We start from the raw sequence: 22,435 nt of genomic DNA, 5'->3' as shown, positions 1-22,435 counted from the left end.
CAGCACTCACGAAAACCTGCTTGGTATTCGCCGACGAAGGACTCTTCAAGCGGTATCAATCTGTTGAACAGAATACAAGACATAATTTTGTACATCGAATTAAGGAGGGTTATTCCTCGGTAATTGGCGCACTCCAGTCTGCGCCCTTTCTTGAAGAGAGGGCAAATGAGGCCGTCCAACCAGCTAACAAGCATTTCCTCGTCTTTCCATATTTTCGACATAATATGGTGCAGAACTTCATAAAGCTGCTCACTGCCATGTTTGAGAAGTTCAGCTGGGAACTGGTCCTTCCCCGCAGCCTTATTGTTTTTCAGCTCTTTAACAGCTCTCATCTAGTGTAGGTGACTCCACAGCTTGTCCATCGTCGCTAATATTTATTCTGTTCACCGATGCACCGTCACTTCCACTATTCAACAAAGTCTCGAAGTGTTGCTTCCACCTGGCAGCCACTTCGGTTCTATCTGTCAGCAAATTCCCTTGTTGATCGTTGCACGTGACGGGAGACGGCGCTGTCTTTCTCCGCACGCCATTGACAGACTCATATAGCCTCCGCATATCGTTCTGCTCCATTTTTTCCTGCGCCTCGCTAATCACATGTTCTTCATATTCTTTCTTCTTTCAGCGGTGGGTTCGTTTTTCGGCTGCTCTTGCTTCCTTGTACCGATCTCAATTCGATCGAGTACCCGACACCAACATCCGGCTTCTGGCAACGTTCTTCTCGTCTGTCACTCTCTGACACTCCACGTTGATTGCACTTATCCGTTCGTCGAGCTTCTGGCGGTACTCAGCCGATACTCCTTCCGCCGACAATCGCTGGATATTGTAACGCATCGTTCGCTGTGATCTTTCGTTCGATACAGTTGACAACCGTGATCGAATTTTACTGACAACGAGGTAGTGATCAGAGTCAATGTTCGGACCTCTGAATGTCCGCACATCGATAACATCCGATAAATGGCGCCCATCCACCAGAACATGGTCTATCTGGTTGCAAGTTTCACCATTTGGGTGTCTCCATGTGTGCTTTCGGATGTTCTTTCGTGCAAAGTAGGTGCTACTGATGGCCATCCCTCTGGCAGCAGCAAAATTTACTAACCGTAGGCCGTTGTCATTGGTAGCGGAGTGAAGGCTCTCCCTACCGATTATGGGACGGGAAAAGTCCTCTCTACCGACCTGAGCGTTAGCATCTCCGATAACAATTTTCACGTCATGCTTTAGGGTACTCTCCATAGGCTTTATCAAGACATTCATAAAACGTGTCCTTCACTTCGTCGGATTTATCGTTTGTCGGTGCGTAAATGTTGATTAGGCTGTAATTGAAGAATTTGCCCCGTATCCTCAACACACAGATTCGTTCGCTTTCCCATCACTACGAAACCAACTCCATGCTCTGCTTTCCGCCGCCGATGTTATACTTGAATGCAGTGTTGGTCGTGGGGTCCACGGCTCCGAATTCACGTTCTCCGGATCTAGGCCATCGAACTTTTTGAATAGCAGCCACGATCACTCCAACCTTCTGCAGTTCACGAGCCAGAAGGCTCACTCGCTCAGGTTCATTTAGGGTCCTGACATTCCAGGGTGCTAAGAGGTTCATGTGCAAATGTCCTGCAAAGACCATTGCAAAATTCCCTAAATAACCTGACTGTTTGGGCCAGACATTTAGGGATCGAGTTCTCTCCGCAAAAATCTCAATTGGTTGTGTTTACTAAGAAGCGTTACCCAGCTCAACTGAAACTAAAGCTGTTGAAAGATGACATAAACCAATTTATCTTCTAAATACCTTCTAAATACCGAAAAAGGATCCATTTTCTTCGTTCTATCTCCGGAACTTGGTGGGGCGCTCACCCAGAAGACCTCATCAAACTATATAAAACGACTATTCTCTCTGTTTTAGAGTATGGCTCTTTCTGCTTCCTCTCAGCAGCTGATTGCCACCTGATCAAATTGGAACGAATTCAGTATCGTTGTTTGCGTATTGTCCTTGGCTGTATGCATTCAACGCATAACCTGAGCCTGGATGTGCTTCTCCTCGTTTGTCGGGTGAAGATCACTGCGTCCAGATTTTAGGACTATTGTGATATACCCTTTTACTGTGAAATACGCAAGTTATCTCAGTAACATGTTTGTCACTGAGATACCTTGGTATCGACTGAACTCAAGACCATCTATTATTGATGAATAGAGATCCTGAGTTACAGTATGTGACTCCCCCATTCTGGCGAGACTAGCTTTATGAAGCCAACCACGTCCTTGGGGGATAAGATCCATATGTCAGCAGGCCCTAAAAAGGGCTTGCTGAGAACTTTGAACCTACGTTGGATGAGTGCACTGCAATAGCAGAGGATGTGTTCTGATGTTTCTCTCTCCTCGTCACAGAAGCGGCAATTTGAGGTTTGGATTGCTCCGATCTTTTGTAGATGGTATCTGCAGGGGCAGTGTCCAGTTATTAGACCGGTGTAGATGTTGAGATCCCTTTTATTTGAGACCTAATAGTTGTTGGGTTTTCTTGGGGTTAATCGTTACGAGCCTTTTGGATTGGCTCGTATGGGAAGTGCATTCCAGTTTGATGTGATCTGACTGACCATATATTTGTTCAGTTCCATTTTTACAGAGCAGTCTGAGATCCCGCAGAAGGGCTCAGGGCCAATGAACCTTTCATTAGATCCATTCCTGGCTAGCTCATCAGCAATCTCGTTTCCCTCTAGACCCGTATGTCCTGGGATCCAATATAGGTAGACTCGATTGCGTATGGATAAGTTTTCAAAGCCAGAATGCATTCCCACACTAGCTTTGAGTTACAAGTGTAGTTATTAAGCGACTTAAGTGCCGCTTGGCTGTCAGAGAAAATACATATTTTTGCAAATCTATACTTTCTCCTCAGGCATAATAACACGCATTCTAATATTGCATATATTTCCGCCTGAAATACTGTGAGCCACTGTCCTAAGTGGACAGAAATTTTTGTTGTAGGGCCATAGATTCCGGATCCTGTCAGATTATTCATTTTCGAACCATCTGTGAAGAAATTTATAGAGCCTGTTGGAACGCTGGGTCCACCTCCTTCCCACTCCTGGCGGGAAGGAATGAACGCATCGTAAGGTAAGTCATAATTGACTACCGTTTCCATCCAGTCACTACAAATTCCTATTGCAGGATTTATGGCAAATTCATTTAATATGCTGAGGTGACCCGTAAGGTCTCCCGACAGCAGTGTTTTTGTTCTCTTTAACCTTAGAGCACTTTTTTCCGCTTCCAGCTTTATGAATTGATCTAACCGGGGCAGGTGAAGCATTGCGTCTAGGGCCAAAGTGGGTGTACTACGAACTGCACCAGTGATGGCTATGCAAGCGGTGCGTTGGATTTTGTTGAGCTTAGCCCTTGCAGCAGCCTCATTAGTTTTAGGCCACCAGACAAGGGAAGCGTAAGTTGTCCTGGGACGGACAATGGTTTTATATATCCACATGATCATACTTGGTTTTAGGCCCCATCTTTTACCAAGGGTTTTGAACAAACCCAAAGTGTATTGAGACCTTTCTGCACAACTGATTGGAGATGAGAGTTCCAATTAAGCTTTGCGTCGAGTATGACACCTAGATATTTTACTTCACTTGAATAAACTAATTGTGTTTGATTCAAGAAAAGGGGTTTCAGTTGTACCTTTCTCCGTTTGGTGAAAGGGATAATGGAAGTTTTGTAGGATTTATGCCTAGTTGATACTTTTGACACCAGGAAAAAGTGTGATTTAGGCAGATTGCATTCTTTCCACGATAACACTTTCGAATTTGCCTCGTACAATAATGACAACGTCATCAGCATATCCAACCACTTCGAAGCCTCTTCTCTCTAAGCTGTCTAGAAGCTCATCCACCACCAGTGACCACAACAAAGGAGAAAGCACTCCGCCTTGCGGACACCCCTTGTTGCTTTAACAGTGATGTATGAACCGCTAAGCTCAGAGGAGATTTTCCGATTAGCTAGCATAGCATGTACCAGGTAACAATGCATGGGTCGAATTTTCTCCTCAACATTGCTGACCCTATAGACGAATAAGAAGCGTTATCGAATGCGCCCTCAATATCAAGAAATGCTACAAGAGCAATTTCTTTTGCATTAAGTGTTTTTTCGATTTTTGAACTACCGTATGTAGTGCCGAGATCGTAGATTTTCCACTTTGATAAGCGAATTGGTTTTTGACAAAGGCATTGCTTTCATAAATTTGTGATTTATGTACTCGCATAGTACCTTTTCCATAATTTTGAGCATTACAGAGGATAAACTTATCGGCCTGAATGCTTTGGGGTTGGTTTTATCTCTCTTGCCTGCCTTCGGAATGAAGACAGCCCGGATTTGACGCCAATCGTTAGGTATGTGCCCAAAAATCAGACTCGCCTTAAAAATCTCAACCAAGGGTGGAACCAGTGTTTTCTCCTCTTTTGGATCAACGCTGGAAATATTCCATCCATGCCAGGAGACTTAAATGGCTCGAAAGATCTCACAGCCCTCTCAACCCTGGCCCGAGTGAAAGCTTCCTTTGCAACCTTTATTGCGTCTTTTTAGACCCAGAAACCCATGATTGGATCTCTTGTGGATCTGAGACAGCAATTCCAGTGCCTTGGTCGCCGATGCTCGACTCAGGGATTGAATCAGGGAAGTGGATCTTTAACAATTCGCTCAGTGTATCGCTAGGCTCTACAGTGAGCGAACCATCCGTCTTTCGGAGGCTACCCACACCATTGGAGTGGTCTTTTGAAAGAGTTTTTGGAGTCTGGCCACTACGGTGTATTCTCTATGCTTTCACACATTAGAATCCACGATTTCCGTTTGGCTGACCTTATTTCTTTGTTGTAGTTCGTCAGGGCCTTTCTGTATAGGCTCCAATCGCCGGTTCGCTTAGCACGGTTGAACTCCCTACGCGCAGTTTTCCTAAGCTTCTCAAGAGTTTTATTCCACCATGGAACGTCTCTACTCGAACTAGTTGATTTAGTTGGACAGCTCTCTTGGTAGGCGTTAAGGATTTTGTTTTTAATGGATTTGGACGCATCTTCCAATTGTGTTATGGACTTGATGTGACTTTCTATGATGTACTCTTTGTTGGTTGTTGTGCAGAGTTCTCACTTGGCACTAGTGGACACTCGCGTACCGACTTCGGAAGCTGAAAATTATCGCGGAACACAGCGGACATTCACGGACAGAATGGACGATTTATTGAAATAACATAGCTGAACGTATTTACACATAATGTTGATGGTCAAGTAAATAAAAACAAAGTACATGAAATAAACATAAACATCAACCGTGTTGCCAGAAGGGCCAAATTACATTTAGGGGTAGGAATCCATATTGTAAAACTAGCGGAACTTATAGTGAGGGTCAAACATTGTAATTTCCATCACTCCTCCTCAATGGTTAGTCACCTCACCTTGCTATGGTCGCTTACCGACCAACCCCAACTGTTCAGCAAATTGCCGATGCTTAACGAATCCCAACGGCTTCGTCAGTACATCAGCTGGCATCTGATCCGTTGGACAGTACTGCAGCACCACCTCACCGTTGTCGCAAAGATCTCGAACAAAATGGTGCTTGGTTTCGATATGCTTTGAGCGCTTGCTGGACCTCTCGGAACGGGCGAAGCTCAGGCATCCCTGATTATCTTCGTTTACCACTGTTGCTTCCACTTGTTCTTCACCAAAGTCTTTTAAAAGTCGCCTAAGCCACACTACTTCCTGGCACGCTTCGGCCAGGGCGACGTACTCCGCTTCCATCGTCGAAAGGGTCACACAACTTTGCCGACGACTGACCCAGCAAACTGCTCCTCCTGCGTAGAACACCACGTAACCGGTTGTCGACTTCCGTGTGCTCGCATCTCCTGCCCAATCAGAATCCGAAAATGCCACCAACTCTTCTGCTTTCTTGATTCCAAGCCTCAACTTCCATTCTTTGGTACCTTTAAGGTACCGTACCACACGCTTTGCAGCTGTCCAGTCCGCTTCCATCGAGGCACTAAACTTCCGGCCAAGGATTCTCACACTAGTAGCTATATCCGGCCGCGCACACACCGCCACATAGAGAAGTGCACCAACCACGCTTCGATACTTCGTACCATCTTCGAACGGTTTTGCTCCCAACCTTGTTCCTCAGATAGCCCTGTTCCTGCCTCCTTCGCTTCGCTTAGGCCTACTCGTGCAACCAGCTTATCGATGTAGTTGGCCAGACTGACACAGAACGTGTCATCCTCCTTCTGTACTTCCAGACCTAGGAAGTGCTTCACATCGCCAAGATCGACAATCTCGAAATGCCGACTCAGCTGCTTCTGAACGCGGATAATCTCCGCCTCGCTCTCTGATCCGATGAGGAAATCATCGACATAAACGATCAGGTATACTCTGAGGCCATCCCTGGTTGCCACGAATAAGCACGGATCCGCCGAACTTGCTTGGAATCCCATTTCCGTCAGAACACCGGTTAGCTTCCGGTTCCAACATCGAGCGGACTGTTTCAGTCCGTAAATACTTCTACGAAGCCGACAAACGATCTCCTCCTTGCCGCCAACTTCGTAGCCGGGTGGTTGGCGCATATAGAGCTCTTCCTCTATGTCTCCGTAGAGATACGCGGTGCGCATCTAAATGCTTCAGCACCATCCTCTTCTTCGCCGCCATAGACAGCAGTACCCGTAGTGTGGCATGCTTGGTCACAGGGGCAAACACTTCGTCGTAATCGACTCCGTAGCATTGCGTGAACCCCTGGGCAACGATCCGCGCCTTGTAACGGACCACTTCGTTGGATTCGTTCCTTTTGATTTTATACACCCAACGGCTGCCTACCACTTTCTTGCCCTTCGGAAGCGGCACTAACTCCCACGTCCCGTTTTTCTTGTGCGACTGAATTTCGCTGTCCATCGCCGCCTTCCACGAATCTCGCTCTTGACTGGATACTGCTTGATGAAATGTCGTTGGTTCCTCCTGCTGCTGCCTGACGACGCCTACCACATAATCCGACATTCGGCTGGGTAGCATTCCACGGGTGCGACGCCCTAATCTCCGTGCACCGTTCTCAACTTCTTCGTCATCTTCCTCCTGCTTCACAGCGAGGGGATCTTCGTCCGACTCAGCATCTTCTACATCAAAATAGTCCTCTTTTTCGCTTTCTTCACTCACTGTTTCTTCGCCGCAGGGGGCTGTTTCATCTTCTGCATTTTCTTCTTCTCTTGTTTGCTGCTTCGATTGCACTACCGGAAGAGGCCACTCCTTGTCACTAAGCGACGAACTTCCGATGGCAGCTGGATTCAACTCCGCCCCGTGAGACGACCCGTTGTCCAGCTCCAAAAACCTTGCGTCGCGGCTGATCGTGACCTTGTCCGTAGACGTATCAACGAATCGGTAACCTTTATGGGCGTCAGAGTACCCGATGAACCGCAGCTTCCTCGCCTTGCTCTCAAACTTCCCGCGCTTAACGGCAGGAATATGTACAAAGGCCGGACAACCGTATACTTTTAAATGGCAAAGTACTGGTTGCCGCCCGTACCACTTTTCGTATGGAGTCTTGTCCACCGATCGCGACGGAAGACGGTTCTGCAAATAAGCGGCCGTTGACACGGCCTCGCCCCAGTACCGTTTGTGGAGACCGGCATCCAGGAGCATCGTCGTCGCCATTTCCTGTAGCGACCGATTCTTCCGCTCAGCTACACCGTTTTGCTGTGGTGTGTATGCTGTCGTATACTGCGCCTTGATTCCCTCCTTGACAAAGAAGTCGCCCAACTCCTCATTCACGTATTCGCCTCCGCCATCCGAGCGGATTATACGCGGCCTTCTGTTGAAAAGGTTCTCCACATACCGAACGTACTCCTTTACTTTCTCCGGCGCTTCTGACTTTTTCGCCAGAAGATAAACGACGGTGAAGCGGCTGTAGTCGTCGATCATCGTCATGAGGAACCGCTTACCACCGGGTGTCGTCGTCCGCATTGGCCCGCACAGATCCGTGTGGACCAGATCTAACACTTGCGTCGACTTCCTCTCGGCTGATTTGGGAATTGGACTCCTCGCCAACTTTCCCTCCAGGCACGGCTCGCAGCATTCACGGATGCCACAGTCGGTAACGATCATACCGGTGCCTAACTTCTCCTCGCGAATTCTTCTAATCACATCCGGATGCCTATGTCCTAAACGTCGGTGCCATTGATGCTGACAATTAGTAGTGTGTGTCTTACCTTGAGCTTTCTTTGATGATTCCGCTAGCTTCAGCCGGTACAGACAGCCAGAGCGCTCTCCTACTACCGTCAATGAGCCGGTAGCATCACGGATCTCACATCGGCCGTGAAACCATTTGCGGTCAGCTTGTCCACTGAAATGAGCCCACTAGTCAACGAAGGAACATACAAAAGGTCAACAAGCTTCACATCGACCACATCACCGTTACCGTTAACGCTGAGCATTGTCCCTCTACCATGGCCGGCTGTCTTCGCTATTTCTCCGTCAGCAAGGAAAACTTTCGGGCCGTTCTTCTTCTCCAGCGTCGAGAAAAAACTTTCATCACACGTCATGTGACGACTAGCCCCACTGTCTATGAACCACGGCTCGCGTGGAGCACTTTCAGCCATAAAGCACGCACCACTGCTGTTTTTCTTCGCCTGTTTGTCACTTGGTTTTCTTCAGAACTTTTCTGTTCTCCGTCCCTTTTCTTCTGTCGCGCTAGCGCAATCTCGCTGCATGTGACCCGACTTTCCACAATGGAAACACTTCCGCTCGTGCGCAACACCACTTTTCTTCCCCCGCGTCGTCGAACTCTTCATCGCATTCACTGAACCGCCATTCTTCTCATGTCTTCGCTCATATTCGTCGAGCAGCTTCGACTTCACTAGCTGCATTGTTAGGTCCGTGTCCGGCAGACTCTCTAAGGCCGTCACTAACCCGCCATAAGAGTCCGGCAAACTCCGGAAAATCATGGGGATTCGCAGCAGCTCTTCCAAATTTTGTCCAGCTGCCGACATCCGGTCGTACAGCTCCTCAAGCTCTAAGAGGTGCTTCTCCATATCACCACCCTCACTCAAGTTCAACGAACACAATTTCTTCAGCAAAGAAACGCGGGAAGTCAGCGTTGACTTTTCGTGGTACGCACGCAACTGATCCCAAAAATCTTTCGCGGTTTTAGCACTTTTTACCAGGCTAAACTGGTTGTCTTCCACACACAAACCGATTGTAGCCCGGGCTTTTTGCTCATCTTTGTTCCACCGCGCAGTCACCGGCTCTGGTTTCGGATCGGATATCACATACCAGAGTTCTTCTCGCATGAGCAACATTTCCATGCGGAATTTCCAGCTCGCCCAATTATTGTTGTTGAGCTTTGCAAACGAAAGTTTGCCCAAATCCGCCATCTTCTCACAACACAAGATGCGCACTCGCGATGGAAAATCGAAGTTAACCGCGGGATCACTTTTTCTCGCAATTTTCACCTTCCAATCTTCGTTCTGGGCCCATAACCTGTTGGTTGTTGTGCAGAGTTCTCACTTGGCACTAGTGGACACTCGCGTACCGACTTCGGAAGCTGAAAATTATCGCGGAACACAGCGGACATTCACGGACAGAATGGACGATTTATTGAAATAACATAGCTGAACGTATTTACACATAATGTTGATGGTCAAGTAAATAAAAACAAAGTACATGAAATAAACATAAACATCAACCGTGTTGCCAGAAGGGCCAAATTACATTTAGGGGTAGGAATCCATATTGTAAAACTAGCGGAACTTATAGTGAGGGTCAAACATTGTAATTTCCATCACTCTTCGGATCGTAGGATAGCTGAGTAGGATTCCCAATCAGTTTTCTTAGGATCTTTAAACGTTTTTTCCATCGTTAGACCCCCTTCCCATTCGAAGATGATGTGTTTATGGTCTGACATTGATATTTCTTCAGAAACATGCCAGTTTTTTATTTTATCAGAGATAGACCGACTACATAGAGTCAAGTCCAAAACTTCCTGACGAATGGAGTTTTCAAACGTGGGCTTGTCACCAACATTACAAATGTCAATGTTCTTGGAAGAGAGAAACTGTAACAGGTACTCACCTCTGGTGTTTATATTGGTACTTCCCCATACGGTGTGATGTGCATTTGCGTCGCACCCTATGACGAAGGGGATGTTGTGTCGGTGGCTGTAGGCTACGAGCGCAGCTATTTCTGGAGGAGGGATTTCGTCCACGTCACCTGGGAAGTATGCCGAGACCACCAAGATCTCTCTACTCCCTCTGGCGGAAGGTACCTCCATCCTGACCGCTACGATGTCCCTTTATGAATTCTGAAATTGGAAAGTATTTACAGTTGTTATGTAATAAAATAGCCGCTCTAGGAGAAAGCTGGCTGTCATCATATACCAACTTACATGAGTGTTGTGGAATACCTTGTATTCTGGATTTATTGACCCATGGCTCTTGAATGAGGGCCACGGTTAAATTCTCTTTGGTGAACCTCCGACAGAGCACACCCGTGGCGCTCTCAGCATGGCGGAGGTTCACTTGCAGAACTTTAGTCGCCATTTCCGGGGTTCCCGCTTTTTTCCGGACGACGACTGTCCGGCTTTGGATGTTGCGGATCATCAGGATGTCATTTGGTATTACAGTCTGGGTTTTCTCTCTTCCCTGTAGCAACCTGGCCCGCCAGTTTCGCCTCTGTGGTCAAACTGTCGCTTTTTGCAGGTGGAGGTGCTTGCTGGAGTCACTCCCTTAAAACACAGTTACTGGGAGCTCTCACTTAGAATACTGATCAAATGTGGAACAAGTAACACACTTGTATTAGAAAACTTCGATAATATGCTTGAACTGGTTCATCGTTCAAGATACCTGCGAGTCTATCTCAACTACATATCGTCAGATTTCTGTCTTCCATGTTATAATCCACCTCGAGTTCACTTCATCAAGGACAGTTCCTCAATTGAATACGATCTGTCCATGAAACACGCTATTCAAGGAATACCAGATCATCTTCGACAAATATCTATCCCTTCCATTTTTTCTGAAAAATATGAACATGTCAATTGCAATAACAGATATTTCACTGATGGTTCCCGCATTAACGGATCCACTGGCTTCGGTGTTTTCAACGTAAGTTCAACCACCTTCCGAAAACTTCAAGAACCGTGTTCAGTTTATGTTGCTGAGCTGACAGCAATTAATTTCGCTTTGGGGATAATTTCCGATCACCCTGTAGACCATTATTTCATCTTCTCGGATAGTCTTAGTTCTATCGAGGCACTCCCGTCGATGAAACCTGTTAGGCACGCATCTTACTTTCTTACAACTATAAGAGAGCAGATGCGTGATTTGGTCGAAAGATCATTCAAGATTACCTTTGTATGGGTCCCACCCCATTGCCTAATCTATGGCAATGAGAAGACGGACTCGCTAGCAAAGGTGGGCGCACAGGAAGGTGAAGTTTATGATAGACAAATCTCGAATAACGAGTTTTTCCCATTAGTCCGTCAGAGTACTCTTCAAAATTGGCAAATGATTTGGTCACACAATGAACTTGGACGGTGGACATTTCCCATAGTTCTTAAAGTTTCTGCGCGAGCGTGGTTCAGAGGTGAGGACTTAACTGCCGCTAACCGCAAGTCGAGCACATCTGTATATGGAGGCCCATATATAGATGTGCTCGACTTGCGGTTAGCGGCAGTTAAGCCGAGGCTTCATTCGCACGATGTCGAGGCTTATGTCAAATCACTATTCACTAAACGCACATCTCTATAGAATTAACCTGGGGTGGCATTGCGCATCTCGATTCGAACGTAATTCTATCGAGTCGAACATGTTTGGCATTACGGCTTTCGATTCGATCTCGAAAACGACTCATCGTTCGAGTATGCTCGAGGAGGTACAAGAATAACGAGATGTTTTGGCATTATGGATACTCGATAGCACACTGGAAAACGACTCAAGTCGAATGAAAAACACTCGTCACCTTTATAGCTTTCGAATGTTCCCAACTAACAATGTTGGTGCTAAAAGCTTCAACTTCTACTTCTAATTGTTCGAGAGTCATTTCTTGCTGAAAGTTTTTAATTATATTTGTTATTATTTATCTACGGGAAGGATATAAATATTTCATTATTGTATCTTGAAGGAAAGAATGTCATTAGTATACCTACTTTTATAGTTTCCAGACAATATGCAATATCTAGTTAAAATCCGCGTAAAAACAACTTCAACTAAATTTTTTTTTTGCAGTTTTCACGTATTTCATGCCGATTTCGATAAACCGCGTAAAAAATCGATGGGGAAAATCTGTGTAAAAACGTGTATATTCGTGTGTACGTAAAAATAGTTAAGTTAAATGAAAAAAATAAAACGCGAAAGAGATAACCCAAGTGCATTTAACTAAGACACATGGAAACATCAAAGTAATTTATTGTCGAATCCTTCTTTAGCTTTAAATTATTTAGCTCAAAATTGGATCTGTGGCATAAACTCGAATAAATATAAAACTTATAATTTGTGTCGTAACAATATCTCAATTTACAAAACATATCGTATCGGCATAATGTTTTAATCGGTTGCAACTGCTCTGTTAGTGCGCCCGTCGATCAGCGAGCCCATTGTGCACCGTGCACTACCAATGTTCCCATCGTTGTGCTACCAGTAAATGACAACGTCCGTCATCTACGTCAAAGACGAGTAAATAACAACGTCCGTGTCATGCATGATGATAAGGAGAAAACGATTATCCAACCCGAAGCCGATAGCGTGCAAGTGAACTATATCTAGAATTATTACCTAAACTAAACCTAATAGTAATTATTATTGATAGTAGTTATATTCCTACAAGTGATCATATCATTCCAGTACTATTCTAAGGTAAAAATGAAGTCTGTGCCTAGAATGAGTCCTATAATAGTTTGCCTTTTCTTCAAGTGCTAGCCAATCCACATTTCGACGTAGGAACTAGTAATAACTGCTATGTAAAATAGTAAACTGGTTAAAATCCTTGAAACCCGGTATGCAGCACCCATATAGTTATAAAATGACCAATTAAGAACATGCCTTTTAACATCTAGAAAAACGTGAACGTTGGAGTACTCAAAATAGTTGGATCCTGTATGTAGAAGATTAGCGAATTACTAAATGTAAGCTCTTATTTTTCTTTTCATATTTGAGATCACACTGAATAACTAAATCTCTGTTTCTACAGGAATTTATAATTCTCTCAATAAAGTATTATTGAATTCGACAATTCGGGCGAACGTCGCGACTATTCTTCCAACATGCTCAATAAATAATATTCCTTTTTAAAGTCATTGAGCACAATTTGCTTGTTTATCAATTAATGCCTTTCCAACAGGCAACATGCTACACGCAGATGAAGTTTATTCACATTCGCCATGCGCTGGAGGTTGTCTCTCGCGGGCGGCATACTAAACACGGAGACAGCTATCTCTTAAGAGCCCCACACATAGGATACGTTTGCGTTGCGTTTGACAGTTTTCCCATGGGAAATGTGTCAAACGCAACGCAAACGTATCCTATGTGCGGGGCTCTTTATTCTCTCTGTTTACATTTCGTTTGACAGAACATACTCGATTGAGCTAGTACAGCACCATTCGAAATCTTGTACTGCGACTGAAGTGAATGAAGGCGAACGAAATACATAATGCCGCAATGTTTTCGAAACGAATGCAAAAACGTAGGAATCGAGTGATTCGATTCGAGATGCACAATGCCACCCCTGGTCGACAGCAATCTTTGTAGGTGCGGAGCCGGTTACGATGACATCGATCACGTAGTTTGGTATTGCACGGAAAATGGCGCCTCAAGAGAGCAACTATTGGATACCCTTGTGGCCCGAGGTAAACAACCCTTCCGGGAACTAAGAGGTGTTTTGGGAGATCGCGATGTGGTGTATTTGCAGGCCATCTATGCCTTTCTTTGCTCGTCTGACATCAAAGTATAATACTTTCATTTTTTCTTTCTCAGTTTTTTTTCTTGTCTGTCTCATTGTTCCGTGTACCATGAAGCTCTGGCCATCCGGAAGATGCTCCCTGAAGAACCAAAACCCGAGCACGACGCTACGCCAAACCAGACATGACGTCAAATACCCGGATGAGCAGCTGAAATACCTCAAAACTAAATCCCAACTCCGTCCATCACGAAATTACGCAATCTCACCTTGAGTCGCCACGAGTATCTTGGCCTTTGTCCCTTTCCCTTACTAACAGTTGATAATAAGATGATATCGATTGTAAGTAAATAAATAAAACAATATAATAAAAAAATTACCTATATGAGATAAAATTAATGTTTATTAAGCAAAAATGCTTAGAATTAAACTGCCGTTATTCGCATAACTGTCCCATGTACATAGGAAATCCCAGCAAACATGGGACAAATATGCGTATGACGACAGTAAATTCCCTACAACTTTGTAGAATTATATGAACTCCTAACTCAAAAGAGTAAAAACATACATTTCCATTTCCGAAGGGTCACCCTAATGACAACTTACACCAAAAATAGATCTCTTCTTGTAGATCATTTCTTCAGAAGACGTCAAAACTTTAGCACTGATGGAGTTATCGATTTATGTCGTGAAATTTGACGAATCCGACCATTGTGCGAAGGACGTAATTCTACATCAAAAATAGTGTTTCGGCCATAACTTCTGATCCAATAGTCCGATCTGGCCAATTTTCAAAAGCAAGCAATGAGATAGGATTCCCCGTCGAACGAAACCTGTTGCGAGTAACAATACTAAGTTGCCTTCTAAGTGTGTCTACAAAATTTGTACACATACAGACACCACCTCAGTTCGTCGAGCTGAATCGGTTAGTGTATCACCCTCTGGCCTATCATATAGCTGTTCGGCACAACTTTGTTGTACGAGAAAGGCAAAAACGAAAATTAAAACCTTGTCCGCTATAACCAAGGGATTTCAACAAAAGGTTGGCTCGGATTCTGGAGGAACCCAAACAAGAGTAGCAAGAATTGCGAAATATTTTAACATGTTTTTGGGTAACAAATTCCAATGATTAGGTCCTGCGCAGATACGTGGCCGACAACAAGGACCGGCTATCAAATCAACAGGCAGGAAATCTCACTACCCTACTCAGTAGACTACGGGATAACCCATCATCAACATCAAGGTGAATTAAGTGGACACGAAACAGTGGATGTGATACCACATTCGGAAACGAAAGAACAAGCCGCGAATTTTAGTTTTTTTTTCAATTAATTTCATTTTATTTTGTCTTCAGTAAAATTACATGTGTTTAACGTACGTACAGTATTACATATACAAAAGAAGGGGATCGAGATGTCGTTTGTTTTTTTTTGCTTCTTCTTTTTGTTTTTTTTTTGTTTGTATGTTTCGTCACCTTATTGTTTCAAGTGTTTGTGTGAGTGTGTGAGTTTTATGTTGAGTTTTAAATCTTTTTACGTTTGTCTTTCTCGTTTTTTGCTTTGTTCTCTTATGTAGTATTCTTCGACTTTTTTTTACTAGCGAACGTTCTAGAATTTCTTGCTTTCCATTTGTTTCTTGTATCTCTTGTCTGTGTGTGTTTTCTTTTGTTTTTATTCTTCTACCGAGTTGATGTTCTGGAGTCTATTTATAGCAGTAAATTTATATTCTGTTCAATTCAGTCCTCTACCGGTCGCTAAATTTGTTTCTCAAATGAATGTCCAGTCATAACGACCATTTTTCTGCAGCAGAGTACAACTGTGGATTTGTCTTTTCTTGCCATCTTTTACTTACGAATGGGGTGTGTGTTTCTGTTTGTATGTTTGAGTGTGTACTTTTTTAAATACTTTTGGGGAATCATCAACTTGCTCTTGTGGTTGTTGTTGTTGTCGGTTCTTAGCTTGAGAAGTGCAAGAATCTGAGTGTTCTGCCTTGTGTTTGCTTCGACTCACATCTGAATCTTCCTCCACATCCCGCTATTTTTACTTTTGCTTTAATTTATCTGGATTTTTATTTTCACTAAAACTTACTTGTTAATTATTTACTTTTCTTTTTTGTTTGTAATAATTTGTTTATAATGCGTGTTTTCCATTATTTATAAGTATATTTTGTTCATTTTCTGTTTCCAGCATTCGATCTGTCAAACTCTTAAAGAAAAAAAAATGTCGGATAGAGTCCCCCGTTGGGGAACTCATATTGTGGCGGGGTAACGCATTTTGGGTTTGCTTCATTCGAATATATATACGGACCGGAACCCAATTGGGTTACCACTGCTTTTAATGTGTGTTGTGTGTAATTGTGAGTTTCTGCTGTTAATTCTGATGTTGATTTCTAGGATATTCTTTTTCAGCCGTTAATATTTACATTGAGAGATAAGTGTGTCCGTGTTAGCTAAACTTACGATCAAACTTGTATCTTATTCAATGCGATTTATTTCACTTATTCTCCTTCGTTTTAGTTGTAATTCTAACCTTTCGGTCTTTTTTCATCAGAAGTTCAATTTTTTTTTCTATTTCTCATTCCGTTCTACCCGGAAGTCTCTCGCTAGCACTCTTACACTACTAAATAATTCCCTTACTTTTTTGTTTTTTTATCCTCTTTTGTTTTTACTTCACTCGCCATGCAGTGGATTTCGCTCCGTCGAAAATCTCTGCTCACAAACGCATTCACACACACGCCACTCTCAACTTATCAGGGTCTCTACTAACTTAACATTATTCTAATCATTAGGTATTCAGTAATTAATAAAAAATAAAGAAAATTCTATCAGCAAAAATAAATCGTCCAAAAATATATTTTTAAGAGATTTCTCGTCTCAGGAAAATAATAACTAATCATAGTTCATGATTTGTTTAATATGAAAAAGAAAAATCGAAAACCACTTTCAATTGCGATTTCATGTTTTTCCTTTTTTACTTAATTATTGTTTTCACTACGAAATAACTTCTCTCGTATTATCTTCATCATCAACATCATAATCGTGATCTCACAATCTACTAACCAGATGTATTTATGTTCACGATTCTTACCTTCCCTTTCGAATCTATCAACTAATGAACTAATCTCTGGGCGCTAATCTAGTACATTATTTTTTGTCCGATTAATGATCGCGCAACACTCGCACGCACGTACACTCAACTCACGCACGCATCGTCTCAAGATGAAACGCCCCAAGATAACAAACAAAAAAAAAATGATGCGCAACTGCAGATTTGTGAGTGCGTTGGTCACCTAAAAACTACATCAACGTACAAAATGTGGAAGGGCGGGTGTTTGTGGAGAAAAATAAATGTGTTTCAGCGACAGGAAAAAAAAACGATTAGCCTTAAACGAGTAGATGATAAACAAATAAGATCATTCACGGGGATTATTTTGATTAACGTTCTTGAACGTCACCACAATGGCGCAGCAGCACACAGCATAAGCAGAACAGCTCACTGTTCCGAATGGCGAATAAAAGAGTTTGGGGATTTAGTTTTTCGTTGGCGAAAGCATCGAAGTACCGACAGTTTTCATTTGAAAAAATCACGGTGCTGTTATTTATCAGCAATGAAAAAAATGTTTGTTTAGAAATGCAATGCATTTCTCCAACAAAACAACGACAAAGAAGTGGTGAGATCTTTCCATTCTATTGATTATGTGGCGACAACTTCAAATGCCCCACAATCAACGCAAAGATTCCAAAAAACCAAAATAAAATAAGAGAAAACAAAATCAAATTTTTGGACGATTGAGAACTACTTGTACGCGAACGCTTGTTCGTTCTCCCTTTCTCACTTATTACACGACAAAAATCCAATATAATATACAGATAGAAGCCTCTCTCTTCCATTCATTCTCAACTGTTCATCACCAACATCATCATTCTCTTCAGTGCCGAAGACTCTCTTTCTCCTCACATCGAGATGGATGCGATTTTTGTTTTTGTTTTCGTAATTTTCAATCTTTCCCCACTTTGTATTGAGAAATATTTCCTTCGCTGCTTGTTCGGTTGGTTGGTATTGTGGTATATGATCATGATGTTCCGCCGGGTGTTTTCCTGTTATGATTCATTTTATTTTATTCGAATTCTGTTGCTTTGTATGTCCTTATGATTTAAGCGTTTTCTCGAAGATTTTTCTTCCGTTCCGGGATTCCTATCACCGTCAATTGTCCACTTTCACATCGTCAACGGCATCGCTGGTCGTCGTCACTGTGAATATCTGTCTGAATGCCGCGTCGTGAAGGTGTGAAATTTATTCTGATAAGGTGAAACTGTCCCTTGTATCGAAAAAACGTTATTCTGCGTTAAAGTGAGTTCCTAACTGCTATTTTTTTGCTCTGTAGTCTGAGATGTTTGCAACCGAGTGAAAGTTTGGTATTTTGAGCTACCAATTCACCTACTAGAACCTGCCTTCCTAAGAGCTCATCCGGACTGCGGAATCCGGACCCGCTCACCTACCCACTCACACCGGAACAGAATCGAAACCCCAAGCACCGGCAAATGACCGAACGAGAGTGGATCCGGTCATTCCCCGGGCGAGCTGGTGGTTGCGTTTCAGTTGGACGATGGCGATGGTGACGTCCGTTCCGAGCCGGAATCGTCTTCCCCTTCCTCCTCCTCATCGACACCGTTGCTGTTCTGCGTATGCTTTTGCTCTACTTCCTCTGGTGGTGGTTTCTTGTGGTGCTGCAGCTGCTGTCGCCGATGATTGATCAAACTGGTGAGCAGAGAAGAGTGTCCCCCTCCCTGCGGTTGTTGTGGCTGTTGCTGTTGTTGCTGCTGCTGCTGTTGCTGTTCTTGTTGTTGTTGTTGTTGTTGTTGTCGGTTGCTTAATATCATCGTAAGAAAATATTTATAATACAAATCGAAAGCTTGATTTTACTCGTTATCATCCTCATCGACGTCATCATCGTCATCGTCGGCGTGGTGCGCCGCCGCTTGGGCTGCCGCTGCCACCGCCTGGGCCGCCAGCTGCTGTTGGACCTGCGCCTGCAGTTGGGCCGCTGCCGCTTGCTGTACGTGCTGTGGCAGGTTCTGGAGGCTGGTTTGCTGCAGTCCACCGAGGTTGAGCGGGGTGCCACCACCACCGCCCTGTTCGTTTTTGCACTTCAGCTTGTACTCGGTCATTTCCTGAAACAAGGAGAAAAGAATGCAAAGTTAGCAGGTGCTTGACGAGGAGATATACTGCCCCTATTTGCATGAGCGTCCCATGTCAGTTTTCTTCAACTTGAGAAATATGCCGTTGAATTTTTCAAACCCGTTTTACATGAAGAAATTGAAAAAAAAAAAACTAGATATTCAATTTGCAAAAAAGAGAGCTAACCGCGGTGGAGGTTGGTACTCGGATTCTGATGGCTTTTCCGCAAACGTGACCTTTAAGTGGTCTTGTTGTGTAGGGGTTATCACGCCTATCTAGAGAGTAGGAGGTTGAGGGTTCGAGTCCCTCCAAGACACGTGGATTCTTTTTCGCAAATTTCATATCAATTTGTCCATTTCGAAACATATGCTGTGCATATGCACAGCCAAGATATTTAACAAAAAATGTGTTTCGTACGGCCGAGTTGCCGAATAATATGCAATTAATTGTAATCAAGTGTCGGTCTTTCACCGTCATTAGTCGTCTGAGTACACGCGACCGTTTACGCAAAGGCAATCAAACTCATCAAATGCTTTAGCCAAGCAAGCCTTTGGCACAGCAGAGTGCGATTGAATTCGCATTCTATACCGTCCGCCCATGATCCGTTGCTGGGGGCATGGAGTGCGATCCTCTCGTTTAATAAACAATGTGCACTCGCTTGGCTGTGGATATACAACAGTAAAGCAAATGTGGAGATTGGGCAAATCAAGCATCCGAAAGATATTCAATTTGCAAAAAAGAGAGCTAACCGCGGTGGAGGTTGGTACTCGGATTCTGATGGCTTTTCCGCAAACGTGACCTTTAAGTGGTCTTGTTGTGTAGGGGTTATCACGCCTATCTAGAGAGTAGGAGGTTGAGGGTTCGAGTCCCTCCAAGACACGTGGATTCTTTTTCGCAAATTTCATATCAATTTGTCCATTTCGAAACATATGCTGTGCATATGCACAGCCAAGATATTTAACAAAAAAAAAAAAAAAAAAACTAATAAATCGATAAAACCAGCAATCTTTCTGAATATTTGGCATAATATTCTTTATCTATATACATTGCTATGGGACTATTAAATGGACCATTATTACATTGATGTTCTGTGCGAGAGTGTATAAATATCTGGAATGTGACTGTTATGCGAATAAAAAGCAAGATGAGACAACACAAGTGGGTTTTAATTTTCAATTTTCGAGAACAAAGCCTATTATTTCACCAGTTTTTCTCAAAGTTGAGTTCATTTTAGGCTTATTTGTGAAAGAAAATCAAAATCGTCAAAAATCGACATGGAAATCTTATGCGAATCGCGGCAGTATACTGCCCATGATCGCACATTTGTCCCGTATGAAAAATTATCAAATTGAGAAAAAGGGGAACAAACATCAAGCCTACTTGTCCCATCTTGAAAATTAATCAAAATTAATTTAAAAAATCAAAGAAAAAGGGACTCATATGCGGTCAATTTTCATCTGGACAAACAGGCCAGATTTTTTTTTTTAGATTTTTCCAGAACAAACATTCCTGTTCAACAGTAGTTGTATTCGACAATCTTCTTCTTCTTATTGGCATTACATCCCCACACTTGGACAGAGCCCCGATAATACTATGATGAAAATGACGGTTACAGATGCTAACTCGAAAACGATGGAAATTCATATGGGACTGATATGCGATAGGCAGTTTAGGCCTGGTTGAGATGCTGTAATTACACAATCGAAGAAATCAACCAATATTCAAATTTAGTTTTCAAACTAAACAAATACAAACTCATAGATTTTTTTTGAATCATCGCCATAGCAACCGGCCGATAACAAGCCGAAAGTGAAAACTTTTCATCACGATATTTTTTTAAGCATTTTCATGAAAAGAACGGAAAAAGGATTATTATCACTTCAACACGGCGTTGCAATGAAAAACGGAAGGAATGGTGTGTTGGAACTAGAGAATGGAATAAACAGAGTGGCACCTCGAATCTGCGTAGGAATCGGATTAAAATAACGGAACACCGGAGAACTAGTTTCGACACGTGTGTATTTTTCTCGAACTTGTTTGGGGTTAAAAAAAATGACAGACAAAAAGGTACACTGTTTGTATTTCTGCTCTGCTGGCCCTGTGACTCGGGCGTTTGGTATCAGTGCATCAGCGCCCTGTGGCTGGATACACCAACACTCCTCCTCGCTGATCACTTCCGGTCAGACTTCCGGTCCGGGCGTAGACCTAGCTTCTCCGCAAAATATTGCATCTTGGTTGCGCCCAGAGGTTTGGTGAACACGTCTGCGATCATCCTATCGGTAGCGCAGTAATGTAGTTGGATGACTTCGCGGCTACAGATATCCCGGGCGTGGTAGACCTTGGTATCGATGTGCTTGCTTCTTTTGTTTTGACGCTCCAGTGAAACGAAGTCAATGCAACCTCGATTATCCTCGTTTAGAATGGTTGGTTGATGTTGTACGTGGTCAAGGTCACCCAACAATCGTCGGAGCCAGGTCGCTTCCTGAGCTGCTGCTGGTCCCGGACAGGCTGCGATTCAGCTTACAGACGACCTCCTCTTTTCCCGCCATGGAGTAGCCAGCCGGTTGGCGCATAAAAATCTCCTCTTGTAGCACTCCGTTCAAATTAGCGTTCTTCACATCTACATGCCGCACTTGAAGCTTCTTATGGCCCGCCACAGTTAGCAGCACTCTGAACGTTTGCTGCAGTGCAACTGGTGCGTGCATCTCGTCGAAATCTTCACCATATCGTTGCGCGCAGCCCTGTGCAACCAGGCGCGCTTTGAATCTCACTGTTTGTCCATTTGAGTCCTTCTTCTGTTTAAAAACCCACTTCGACCCGATTGCGTGGCGCCCTTTTGGCAGAGGAACGAGCTTCCGAGAATCGTTCGAAAGTAGCGATTCATATTCACTGTCCATAGCCTTTTTCCACTCCTTCTTATTCACACTTGCTACTGCTTCTTTGTCGATCTTTGGATCACGCTCCTCCATTTTCGTCACGCCCACCACAAAATTGTCAAGTTTATTTGGAAAAACGCCCGCCGTACTTCTCTTCGGCCTTGTATCACTCACTCCATCACCCGCATTCGTAGCCGACGAACGTTAGCTTTTCAGCCCGCTTGTCCATTTTTTTACGCTTGTCCGGAATGTAAACATAGGCGTCACATCCGAACACCTTCAGTCCGCCCAGATCCGGTTTTTGTCCGCTCCACAGTTCCATTGGTGTCTTTCCCACCGATCTCGAAGGCAATTGGTTCTGGATATAACCCGCTGCAGCAATCGCCTCTCCCCAGTACCGCTTTCCGGGGCCCGCGTCCATTAGCATGCACACCGTCATCTCCTGGAGGTACCTATTCCGGCGTTTAGCAACGCCATTTTGCTGAGGGGCGTAGCCAGC

At 43.8% G+C, this 22,435-nt stretch overlaps 2 protein-coding genes and 1 long non-coding RNA gene across 17 annotated transcripts in view; 1 reads left to right on the top strand and 2 right to left on the bottom strand.

Annotated features, from left to right (window-relative positions):
- Nucleotides 1-6,034: 6,034 nt before the first annotated feature.
- LOC134203594 (uncharacterized) lies at nt 6,035-6,445 on the bottom strand. Its single transcript, XM_062678474.1, has one exon. It carries the CDS (start codon nt 6,443-6,445, stop codon nt 6,035-6,037), a length of 411 nt encoding a protein of 136 aa, XP_062534458.1.
- A 6,468-nt stretch (nt 6,446-12,913) lies between these two features.
- On the top strand, nt 12,914-14,162 carry LOC134203584 (uncharacterized). 2 transcript variants are annotated; one of them, XR_009977650.1, is made up of 4 exons: nt 12,914-12,984; nt 13,045-13,084; nt 13,557-13,833; nt 13,961-14,162. It is a non-coding gene; the product is annotated as an uncharacterized LOC134203584 (long non-coding RNA). The 2 variants fall into 2 exon arrangements; XR_009977649.1 differs by lacking the exon at nt 13,961-14,162 and having other exon boundaries at nt 13,557-13,924.
- Nucleotides 14,163-15,193: 1,031 nt separating this feature from the next.
- Nucleotides 15,194-22,435, bottom strand: part of LOC134203586 (high mobility group protein DSP1-like) — a 154,062-nt gene continuing 146,820 nt past the window's right edge. For all 14 annotated transcript variants that reach the window (XM_062678452.1, XM_062678454.1, XM_062678453.1 and 11 more), the window contains one exon: nt 15,194-19,053. In XM_062678452.1, the coding sequence (XP_062534436.1) occupies nt 18,802-19,053 (252 nt within the window). In that variant the 3' untranslated portion in view covers nt 15,194-18,801. The remainder of the gene's footprint in view (nt 19,054-22,435) is intronic.

This window comes from Armigeres subalbatus, unplaced genomic scaffold (genome assembly GCF_024139115.2).
Source record: "Armigeres subalbatus isolate Guangzhou_Male unplaced genomic scaffold, GZ_Asu_2 Contig1981, whole genome shotgun sequence".
NCBI classification, from domain to species: domain Eukaryota; kingdom Metazoa; phylum Arthropoda; class Insecta; order Diptera; family Culicidae; genus Armigeres; species Armigeres subalbatus.
Note: the sequence above shows the minus strand (reverse complement) of the source record. Positions and strands in the feature narration are given on the sequence as shown.

Coding starts and splice junctions, on each gene's coding strand:
- LOC134203594 (XM_062678474.1), bottom strand. CDS start 6,445: ATGGGATTCCAAGCAAGTTCGGCGGATCCGTGCTTATTCGTGGCAACC.